Genomic DNA, 12137 nt, shown 5'->3' with positions numbered 1-12137 from the left:
CAAGCCCGACCAGTGGCAGTACATCCTCAGAGTCAGCCTTCACACGTGTCTACATGCCTGATAGGGTAGGCCCATTGACCTACAATTCATTTCTGCTCCTTCCTTGCCACCCACATACAGGCACTGCGCTTTGGCAATGACTACGACATCAGTTGTTTCGGGGACCAAAGATGATGTTTCCCACTCCTTCCATAATATGGGTGCACTTTTTTTTTTGTGTGCCATACTCTAACCAGAGCCTCGGCGACCACTTTTTCAGGTGGTTGTCTTGGAGGAAAGATTCTATGAGTGGTCCCCCATGTCCTTCTCACAGCACAGTTTTTTTTTTTGCAAGGCCGAGTTGCGAGCTCGACTCTCAACTCCACATGGATGGAAAGCCATGGATGGGTTCGAACTCGGGAACCTTCGCTCCAGAGTCCGGCGCTGATGTCAGTACACCACCAGCTGTCTATGGGTGCACTACTGGACTGCATTAGCCTCATTCAAGTTGGCTCTGAACTCAGCACTGCACTGGGACAAAGGGCAAAGCACTGTTGAGCTTGCTGACCACATCCAAAATTCAACAAGGGTAGGACAACGACGGGGGACTCCCAGCGAGTAAGGTCAGGAGAAAGCGAGCTTGATATACAAATCTAACGTTTTCTGAAAGTGGCAGCACTGGTAGGTAAAAAGGTCCAACCTTCTGCACCACATTATCTACTTGTTCTGCGAATCTCGTCAACCTTCATTAGCTGGAGCACAGAATATAACATCAGGGAGGCTATGGTACGTGCTTTTTTAATTGGTTAGGCCACTGCTGGAATATTGTGCACATTTCTGATTGCCACTCTGTGGGAAGGATGTGATTGCACTGGAGTTGGTGCAGAGGAGACTCGCTAGGATGATGCCTGGGATAGAATGTGTCAGTTAAGAGCAGAATCTGGGTTTGTTTTTCATGGAGCAGAGGGGCCTGAGGAGCAACTAACAGAAGAGCCCAAAATCAGTAGGGACATGCACAGGGTAGGTAGTCGGAAATTACCTTCCAAGGCCTCACTTGGAGTACTGTAAGCAGGTTTGGGCCCCTTATCTTAGAAAGGATGTGCTGACACTGGAGAGGGTTCAAAGGAGATTCACGAAAATGATTCCAGGATTGAACAGCTTGTCATATGAAGAACATTTGATGGCTCTGGGCCTGTATTCAGTAGGATTCAGAAGAATGAGGGGTGACCTCATTGAAATGTATTGAATGGTGAAAGGTCTTGATAGAGTGGATATGGAGAGGATATTTCCTACGGTGGGAGAGTCCAATACCAGAGGACACAGCTTCAGTATAGAGGGGTGTCCTTTTAGAACAGAGATGAGGAGGAATTTCTTTAGTAGTTTCCAGCTGGAGCAACTGTGGAGGCCAACTCTTCATTAATATTTAAGGAGAGGTTGATAGATTCTGGGTTGATGAAGGGATACTGAGAGAAGGCAGGAGATTGGGGCTGAAAAGAATAATGGATTGGCCATGATGAAATGGCGGAGTAGACTCGATGGGCCAAATGGCCTAATTCTGCTCCTATATCTTATGGTCTTATAATAGTGGTATTCAAAGCAAGAGGGCATACATTCGAGTAAAGGGGATTTACAGGGAATCTGAGGAATGTTTTGTGGCCAGAGGGTGGTTGGAATCTGCACTGCCTGGGAGGGTGGCGGAGGGAGAGACTTTCTCAACATTAAAGAATTATCTAGATAAGCACTTGGATCATCAAGTTATAAAAGACTATAACCCAAATGCTGGTTTAGTGTAGATGGATAATTGGTATTCAGCATGAACATGGTGGGCTGAAGGCCTGCTTTAGTGCTTTGCGACTCTAAGATTGCATAGTTTTACCAGCCGTCACTGTATTGGAAGTTGTCCTTGTGATTCTGTTTTTCTGATGGATGGACACCATTATTCTGTGGAAAAACAAAGAGGTAGATTAAACTGATTGTTATCGCAGGAAGAAAAGTGCATTACTTATTGCAGAGGACAACATACAATGTCAAAGATTTAGAAATTTGAAACCAAGAGGAATCAATATCCAGCCTAAAGAAGGACCTGGCTGAAGGGGAATTCTCCAAAGACTGAATCAGTTCCATGTCAGACAGCCCTCGGGTCTGCCGAATGTAAAGGGAAAGGTGATTCTCACAACAAGAGGGGCAGAAATCAGAGGATTTCTGAGGGCCTGCATTTAAGGCGAAGAAGTAGAGTATAAAGGGGTTGTGTAGGGAAAATATTTTTACAAACAGAGTGGTACATGCTCAGCTGGTGCTGCAGTAGTGGTGGTGGAAGCATATACTAGTCACATTTAAGAGGCTGCAAGATGACTGCATGAAAACGCAGCAAATCGAGGGAGACGGATTGTGTGCAGGCAGAAGCCATTTGGTTTAATTTGGCATCATGTTCGACACAGATATTGTTGGCCAAAGGGCCTATTCCTGCCTGGTACCGGTCTATGTTCTATGATCTACTTGATTTTGAAATGCTGGGCAGCTGAGGAGAGTTTGTTTCTATTATCGTAACACTGAAACTTGTTATGATTTGCACTTCACAGATGAAAAGATTGGTGGAGGCAGTTGTAATAATAACACAAGAAAACAGGAGCAGGTGGAGGTCATGGCCTCTTATATTGGCCCCATCATTCAATTTGATCATGCCTGATCCCTCCTGGCCTCTTTCATTCTCCACAGCCCTCATTTCCCAGTATTTCAGACATCTATCTCCACCTAATGAATTGTCTTTAGAAAAGTGAATTCCAGAGATACACTCTCTCTGAGGGAAGATATTTCTATCTGCCTTAATTTTAAGCTATTGGCCCCCTATTTTGTAACTATGTCCCCTTGATAGTGATTCTCCCACATCTTAAGATCTGCCCTGTATAACCTCTTCAGGATTTTAAATATTTGAACTTTCCAAAGCCATTTTGAATATACATGTGGAGGCGTGAAGGATCGTGGAGAGCTAACCATTACAGGCACAATAGGCAAAGTGACCCCATTCTATATTACATGATTCATTTAGCTCATCACTAATGGTGGTGCAAAAGCAGTGTTTCAGTCAACACCCAGTCCACAACCGAAGAGGACCTCAGAGTCACAGAGTTAGATAAACCAGTTCCTCTTATAGGTATGCATTAAATGCCTCACTGACCTTGTTAGTAATAGTTGTCCTTTCAAACTTGAGATCTGGTGAGAGGACAGGTGTATGAAGTTGAATGGGATCCAGGATCAGCCATGATGAAATGGCGGAGCAGACTTGTTGGGCTGAATAGCCTAATTTCTGCTCCTATGTCTTATAGTCTTATGGTCTTGTTTTCAATAGTCAGTGGGGATCAGATGCTAACAAAATGTTCTACAAGGTGTGGTGGGTACATATTGGAATCCCAAACTTGCTGACCTTACCTTTACATCTACTTCTACAGTGTTTCAACCATCAACAATATATTGCTACTTCTTATAATAGTGATAGATTAATATAGTATGGAGAGAGTAACCTGTGCCATCTTCAAAAGTATCCTACCACCAAACACACCTTTACTTCCCACCCCTACTCTCTACTTTCTGCAGGGATCACTCTCTCTGTGGTTAACTTGTCCATTCAACCCTCCCCGCTAATCTCTCTTCCAGCACATCCCTCCTGGAACAGAACTGACAAGCGAGAGAACTGCTACACCCGCCCATTCACATCCTCCCTCACCTCCATTCAGGGCCCCAAACAGTCCTTCCATGTGAGGCAACACTTCACCTGTGAATCTGGTTGGGGTTGTCAATTATATCCAGTGCTTCCAATGCAGCCTCCATTGGTGAGGCCCGACGTGAATATTCCAAGCACCTCTGCTCCATCCAACAAAAGCAGAATTTCCTGGTGGGCAACCATTTTCGCTCCTGTCCCATTTCATCATGAGGCCACTCTCAGGGTTGAGGAGCAACACCTCGTATTCCATCTAGGTAGCCTCCAACCTGATGGCATGAATATCAATTTCTCCTTCTGGTAGATTTTTTTCCTCTGTTTTTCCTCTTTCCCTTCCTTCTTCTGTTTCTGCCATGGTCTACTCCCCTCTTCTATCAGATCCCTTCTTCTCCAGCCTACCTTTCCCACCCACGTGGCTTCATTTGTCACCTTCTAGCTTACCCTCCTTCTCCTCCTACCCACCTTTTGTATTCTGGAATCTTCCCCCTCCCTTTCCATCCCTGACGAAGGGTCTTGGCCTGAAATGTCAACTTTCTATAGATGCTGCCTGACCTGCTGAGTTCCTCCTGCATTTTGTGTGTGTTACACTGGATTTCCAGCATCCATAGAATCTCCTGTGTTTAGTAAGGAAAGAGGACTTTCAGCCCTATGCACCCATGATAACCCAGGTACCCATAATTTGCCTCTGTTTGGCCCACAGACCCATCTAAGTGTCTTTTAATGTATTTATTGAACCAGCCTCAATCACTTGCTCTGACAGCTCATTCCATAGACACCCACTTCTGGATGAAGAAATTGTTCTTCTAACTTCCATAATTTTTTATGGCCCAAGTCTTCATGGTAAGTGCTGGGATTTCTGAACAGAACCATTGGCATTATCCAATAGAAACAAATCTATGTGTGTACTGTCCCAATCCCTCCCATAAACTCAGAATACAGAGTAAAATCTTGCACAGTTTGGCCAACATTCATTGTCTCTCAATCTCTGAGCCAGGTTGAATGGAGATCATAGAACACAATATTAGGATGCAAATAAAATGTAAGCATAAATCATCTTAATGAGGCTTGATGTTTTCAATTATCCATGTATTTTCAGTTAATTGAGTAAATTTTGAATAATTTTAATCTTTATATATTTGCGTTGAAGTAGTTATCTCTGTACCACAAACTATTAAATTACTCTCAAGTACTTTAATAGCTGGCAAAGCGATGGGGTGGATATTTGCTGGCTGTTACAGCTTTCAGATGAATTTTGTGAAGTGCTGATATGACATTCTTGTGCACTACAGGTGCTGCTGTTCTTCACTTCCCACTGCAGAAAGGACACACAAAGCCAGTGATGCTGGACTTCAGCATCTAGACTAGAGGCATAGGCAATGATTCAGGCCTGTCCCAATATGGCTAACCTACTTCCGTCAGGCAAGTGCAAGAAGATCCCTGGGTCAAGTTGCAGATACCTATTGACCGGTTAGCTATGTGCATCCACTTATACTGAGCTATCTGGGACTGATAGCAAATTATTCTCTGCATTTGTAATGCTTACATACTGGAGATCTGTGCGGCTGGTACTTACATGTTTATTAACTGGCCTGAAATTTTCAAACTCTGAAGAGTAACAGGCGGTCAATTACTGATACCTAATTTATACGGGCAAATTGGGCTTGATTATACTTGTTTTATTTAGTTTCATATCGGTCTAAATAGAGACAGGAATTAAGAACAGAATTTCAGCATAATCCTATAGACCTAATTAATACAATTTGCATAATGGTGGAGCAACTACTAATCAGTTTCTGAAAGCATTTTAAAGACCAATGTCATTTTAAATAATTATCATGTCTTCTTCCTGTTCCTACACATATAAACAAAAGGGATTATCTGTAAACAGTTGTTCTGTCCTTCACTGCAGCCCAGTATCACAATCAGAAAAAAAGTTAACTGCTGGAGGAACTCTGTGGATCAGACAGCATTTGTGGAGGTAAAAGGTTGGCTGACATTTTGGGTCAAGATGTTTGACACTGAAAAGGCTTGTATAAAGAGGTGAGCGGGAGGAGTGAGGCAGGAGCTGACAGGTGATAGGTAGAATCAAGTGAGGAGAGAGATGATGGGCAGATTGGCTCCACCTATCACCTGCCAGCTTCAGCCTTGCATCTCCCTTTCACCTCTTTACACTGGCTATCTACCCTCTAGTTAGTGCAAACTAAATCTGCAGTGATATCCAAATGGTTGAGTTAAACGTTCTGTTTTAATGACACATTGCCCGTGCTTGGCTTGTATTTGTAATTCAATCACTTGCTGGGTGGCTGCATTTCTGATTTACAAACTGTCTGGATTATGAACAGCTCTGAGGAACAGAAGCCTGTCTTAACTAGGGGACTGCCTGTGTACCCCTTTAGAAATGACTCACTAACCCTTGAATTTTTGATGAGATTAGAGAGAGAGATCATTGCCATCTGCTTCATGCTGGCCGAGTTCACCTGAGAACACCTGACACTTTGATCATCCACTGGTAGATTTTCCTCGTTTGCTTACCTCACTGGAATCTCCAGGGCATCCTCTTGGGGTCTCGTTCTCAAGTCCTTGTGGATTTCTCTGCTGGCACTGTATCTCTGTGAAAGTGAAGAATGTATCCTCCTTAGCTTCATCCAATGTTAATACGAATATATGTTATGATGGACCATACACAACAAAATTGCAAGTGGTGGAAATACTGTCAGTGAAAATAGCTGAAAATCATAAATCTCTATCCTATGGGTCAAGGAATCAGATCTTGGTTGCTACACACACTGTGGGCTGAAGGACCTTTTCATAGAAACATAGAAAATAGGTGCAGGAGTAGGCCATTCAGCCCATCGAGCCTGCACCACCATTTAGTATGATTATGGCTGATCATCCAACTCAGAACCCTGTACCAGCCTTCCCTCCATACCCCTGATCCTTTTAGCCACAAGGGCCATATCTAACTCCCTCTTAAATATAGCCAATGAACTGGCCTCAACTGTTTCCTGTGGCAGAGAATTCCACAGATTCACCACCCTCTGTGTGAAGAAGTTTTTCCTAATCTCGGTCCTAAAGGGCTTCCCCTTTATCCTCAAACTGTGACCCCTCGTTCTGGGCTTCCCCAACATTGGGAACAATCTTCCTGCATCTAGCCTGTCTAATCCCTTCAGGATTTTACACATTTCAATCAGATCCCCCCTCAATCTTCTAAATTCCATTGAGTATAAGCCTAGTTCATCCAGTCTTTCATCATATGAAAGTCCTGCCATCCCAGGAATCAATCTGGTGAACCTTCTTTGTATTCCCTCTTAGCAAGGATGTCTTTCCTCAGATTAGGGGACCAAAACTGCACACAATACTCCAGGTGTGGTCTCACCAAGGCCTTGTATAACTGCAGTAGTACCTCCCTGCTCCTGTACTTGAATCCTCTTACTATAAACGCCAGCATACCATTCGCCTTTTTCACCGCCTGCTGTACCTGCATGCCCACTTTCAATGACTGGTGTATAATGACACCCAGGTCTCATTGCACCTCCCCTTTTCCTAATCGGCCACCATTCAGATAATAATCTGTTTTTCTGTTTTTGCCACCAAAGTGGATAACTTCACATTTATCCACATTAAATTGCATCTGCCATGAATTTGCTCACTCACCTAACCTATCCAAGTCACCCTGCATCCTCTTAGCATCCTCCTCACAGCTAACACTGCCGCCCAGCTTCGTGTCATCCGCAAACTTGGAGATGCTGCATTTAATTCCCTCATCCAAGTCATTAATATATATTGTAAACAACTGGAGTCCCAGCACTGAGCCTTGCGGTACCCCACTAGTTACTGCCTGCCATTCTGAAAAGGTCCCGTTTATTCCCACTCTTTGCTTCCTGTCCGCCAACCAATTCTCTATCCACATCAATACCTTACCCCCAATAACGTGTGCTTTAAGTTTGCACACTAATCTCCTGTGTGGGACCTTGTCAAAAGCCTTTTGAAAATCCAAATATACCCCATCCACTGGTTCTCCCCTATCCACTCTACCAGTTACATCCTCAAAAAATTCTATGAGATTCGTCAGACATGATTTTCCTTTCACAAATCCATGCTGACTTCGTCCGATGATTTCACTGCTTTCCAAATGTGCTGTTATCACATCTTTGATAACTGACTCCAGATGTTTCCCCACCACCGACGTTAGGCTAACCGGTCTATAATTCCCCGGTTTCTCTCTCCCTCCTTTTTTAAAAAGTGGGGTTACATTAGCCACCCTCCAATCCTCAGGAACTAATCCAGAATCTAAAGAGTTTTGAAAAACTATCACTAATGCATCCACTATTTCTTGGGCTACTTCCTTATGCACTCTGGGATGCAGACCATCTGGCCCTGGGGATTTATCTGCCTTTAATCCCTTCAATTTACCTAACACCACTTTCCTGTGCAGTTTAACAGAAATGGTCAAGGTGACGGTCAGTGGCAGATATTACAGATAGATTTTGACTGTTTTCTTTACAGATTTTATTGAGTTTGCAGACCTATACCATCTAATTGTATGGACTCAGAATTCTATGTAATGTGAGGTGGTACATCCAATTCAACACAAAGACATCTCCACCTGATCATGTCAGCAAACCCACTGTAGAGCCAGATTCTCTTTGTTGGTATTTGGCACTCTACTTTTTATTTTGTTATCCTGCAAGGCCAGCTAGTTCCCATGCACAAAAGCCAAAGTCTGCAGGTACAGAAAATGCTGGAAATGTTCAGGCCAGACAGCATTCACACAATGCCCTACTGTGTAGAGTTACTATTTCCCCAGACAAGGTGTTGCTTCATTTGTTGTGAATTTCAATTTTTTTAAGAGTTCCATTATCTGTAAAATTTTGCTTTTGAACAATTTATCAGAATAAAATAGCACTGGAGGGCATTGCTCACATGCAGTATAATCTCAGTCTTGCCACCTGCCACGTGGCAAAACCAGGCCTTAGGGAATTTAGAACAGGTCAATGCTGGCTGGTCTGCTGCACTGGTGTTCTTGGTCCATAAAAGGCCTCCAGATTATTAGATTAGATTACTAGATTAATTAGATTATGAGGACACTCAGTCCCCTTTTATTGTCATTTAGTAATGCATGCATTAAGAAACGGTACAATATTCTTCTGGTGTGATATCACAGAAACACAGGACAGACCAAGACTGAAAAACTGACAAAAACCACATAATTATAACATATAGTTACAACAGTGCAAGCAATACCGTAACTTGATGAAAAACAGGCCGTTAGCACGGTAAAAAGTTCAAAGTCTCTCGAAAGTCCTACATCTCACGCAGATGGGATAAGGAAGAAAACTCTCCCTGCCATACCTGGCCACAGTCCGACTCTCAGTCGTCTGAAAACTTGAAGCTCCAACCAGACCTCCGACACTGAGCACCGAGCACCATCTCTGCCATCTCTGATTATCAAACGCTGACCAAGCACAAGTAGACCTTTTGCATCCAATTCTGGTCACCAAATGTCAGGATGTATGATAATCCCCTGGGCTAAACTTAGGACTGTTTGTTCCATGCTACAAGAGCCCAACGTTTGTGGATTCTTTCCCATTAGAACAGCACAGGTGGGACCTGCCTGGTAGCTATGGGAACACCAGCTGCCCTGGCAACATACGGTGAATGTCCAGGGTCAGCCTGGCACAAATGGACACAACAGTTAACCTTTGCCCTGTAAATAGGGAAGTGTGACGAGTGTGAGTGCAAATGGGGAGGTGTTAATGTGAACAAGGAGGAGTAGGGAGATGGATGTCTACATGGGGACATGGGTGGGGAGAGTGTGTGAACACAACAGGCTGAGGAGTGTGAATGTGAACCAGTGTTAGTGGAGAAATGCCATTTTTGCACCCACTAGCTCTCTCAACGTCAAGCAGAGAGCAGTTATATCTCCCCATCATCCTTTCCTCATGCTAATCCTCCCTTCTCCACGTTGTTCTTGCCTCCTGGGGTTCCATCCAATTAAGTTGCAGCTACAGCTTCAGAATAGGATGTGAGCCAGTCAGAGATCACATCGAGAAAAGAACTGCTGATACGTAGAGTAGATTTAGCTGCAGAGGACAAATTATAATCCTTGAAATTAATGAAGGGGTTTTTAATTCTCCCTGTTAAAGAGATGGCATTCCTGCATAAAACTATATTTCTGTTACCTATTTCACAATATTTTCATATCAGATTTTACAAACTCCTTTTCCTTACCAGGATATAATAATTTATTTTTGGAAGGAGTCTTCGTGGTACATTGCGTACTGTCCAAGTGCAGAGGTGGCTTTCTGCGGATGATCAACATCACTACACCCTGGGCTCTCCGCAGAATCTCAACAACTTGCCCGTGGTTCAGACCAGACAGATCCTCTCCATTTACCTGGGAAAGGAACAGTGAAATCTTAAGGTTATGCCTTCTGTCTAATGCATGCAAGGTATTGTTATCCCTTTTTCCTTCTTTAAGAATTTAGAATTGCGTACTTGTTTCTAATTTGTTTCTAGTCATTAGTTATTAGATACACTATGGTGATTCAGGCCAATTTTAAAACTTATCTTATCACATTTCATCAAAATAAAATCTTCCCCAAAGTCACCTTCTGCAGTTACATGTTCAGGTGGAACAAGTAATCTCAATGAACATGTATTATATTTTTAGCCTTTAGATTCCGCATTCTTTTCAGCGCTAAATAATTACTGTCATGATTAGTCACTGTTGCATTTCGTGGCACAGCCAATTTGCACTAGGCAGGTTTTGGAATAATTTTCAAAGAACAAAGCTCAGGAGCAGGGTCTGTGACCCACCAAGTCTGTGTTGATCGTGAAGCCAATTGAAACCAATTCCATCTGCCTGCACATGATCCATATCCTGCCATGCAGTGTCGGTTCAGGAGTCGGTCTAAATACCTCTTAACTGTAGCTACTATTTCTGTTTCCACCCCCTCTCCTGGCAGCAAGTTCCAGTCAAATGCTGTTTAAAAAGAAAACCTTATTTGTAAATGTCCTTCAAACTTTCCCTTCTCATCTTAATCCTATGTCTTCTAATATTTGACATTTTCACCCTGGTAAAAGAATCTACCTATCGTGTTTATATCTCTCACAATTTTACATATATCTAACAGATCACCTCTCAGCCTCTGGCACTCCAGATAAAGCAAGCTAAATTTGTATAATCTCTTCTTATAGGTAATACTCTCTAATCCTTGCAACACCCTGGCGAACCCTTTCTGGCTCCTCTCCACAGTCACCACTTCCTGTAATATTGTGACCAGAACTGCACCCAATATTTCAGATGTGGCCAAAGAAAATTTTAATATAACTGCAACATTTCTTTCTAACTTTTTATACTCTGTGTTCTTTATACTACTTTTTTTGCCATTTACTGTATACTTTCCTCCAACATTTGTCCTCCCAGAATGCACCATCTCACACTTGTCCAGATTAAATTGCATCTGCCAACCATATTTCTTTTGACAGTCTTCCTCACCATCTACAACTGCGCCAATGTTTCTGTTACTTGCAAACCTACTAATCAGCCAATTTACATTTTCATCCAGATCAATTATATATGTATATACTGTATTATGAACAACAGATCCCTGCAGGACGCCACTGGTCACAGACCTCCAGTTAGAATAACTCCCATTCATCACTACTCTCAGCCTTCCGTGGACAAGTCATTTGTCAAATCACCATAAATCCTACGTGCCTTAATCAAAATGAACTGCAAAACGAAGTATTGGAGTTGGGACTATAGATGCAGCATTTTAACCTCATTCACAGCGTGGAGACTCCGTGCCTGCAAGGATAAAGGGTAAAAGGCAGAGCGGAAATTATGGCACAGTCTCTCACTGTAGGTTCTGTTAGTGTGTTTAATATGAGTTCTAGGGATCAGAAGAACTGCAGGCCACCACTATTATTCACACAACAGAAGCATTTAGTCTTAGGGCTTCAGACAATGATTTTGAAGTAAAATTAAAAGATGAAAAGTCATGTAACTTTTCATACTGTGGATCAAGCAGAGAGTAAAAGCACAAATGCTCAGCAGGCTTCAATACTGCAGCACCATTTTGGCAAGAGATCAATGAAAATGGTAAATAAAGATCAAGGAGGCCTTGTGGACTGTATGGGGTTTGTAGCAAGGCATGTGAACCATTCACACTGCACGGTGAGGATGGGGATGTTCTTCACAGCCGTTTGAGCCCCAGGCTGGAAGATTCCACTGGGAATGCAGAGGTACTGAATGCTCCGGTGAGGATAAGCAAGAGAAACTGCAGAAGTAAACTCCTCTGTGTGTTGCATGCTCACTGTCAGTAGCTACGCAGAAAATTACAGGTACCTTGTTTGCAGAAGTAGCTCAGAGTTTGAGATGACACTTCAATCCGCAGCTGTCAGAGATCACCGAGCACAAATTCAAAACTAAATCATG

At 43.0% G+C, this 12137-nt stretch overlaps 1 protein-coding gene across 1 annotated transcript in view; it reads right to left on the bottom strand.

The window, feature by feature from the left end:
• Positions 1-12137, bottom strand: part of LOC134358441 (tyrosine-protein phosphatase non-receptor type 13-like) — a 426694-nt gene that overhangs the window by 44390 nt on the left and 370167 nt on the right. Inside the window, exons 39-41 of the mRNA XM_063070670.1 lie at positions 9926-10091; positions 6227-6303; positions 1856-1920 (exon numbers count right to left, since the gene is read on the bottom strand). Of these exons, the coding sequence (XP_062926740.1) occupies positions 1856-1920; positions 6227-6303; positions 9926-10091 (308 nt within the window). The remainder of the gene's footprint in view (positions 1-1855; positions 1921-6226; positions 6304-9925; positions 10092-12137) is intronic.

This window comes from Mobula hypostoma, chromosome 18, assembly GCF_963921235.1.
Source record: "Mobula hypostoma chromosome 18, sMobHyp1.1, whole genome shotgun sequence".
Lineage (NCBI taxonomy): Eukaryota > Metazoa > Chordata > Chondrichthyes > Myliobatiformes > Myliobatidae > Mobula > Mobula hypostoma.
Note: the sequence above shows the minus strand (reverse complement) of the source record. Positions and strands in the feature narration are given on the sequence as shown.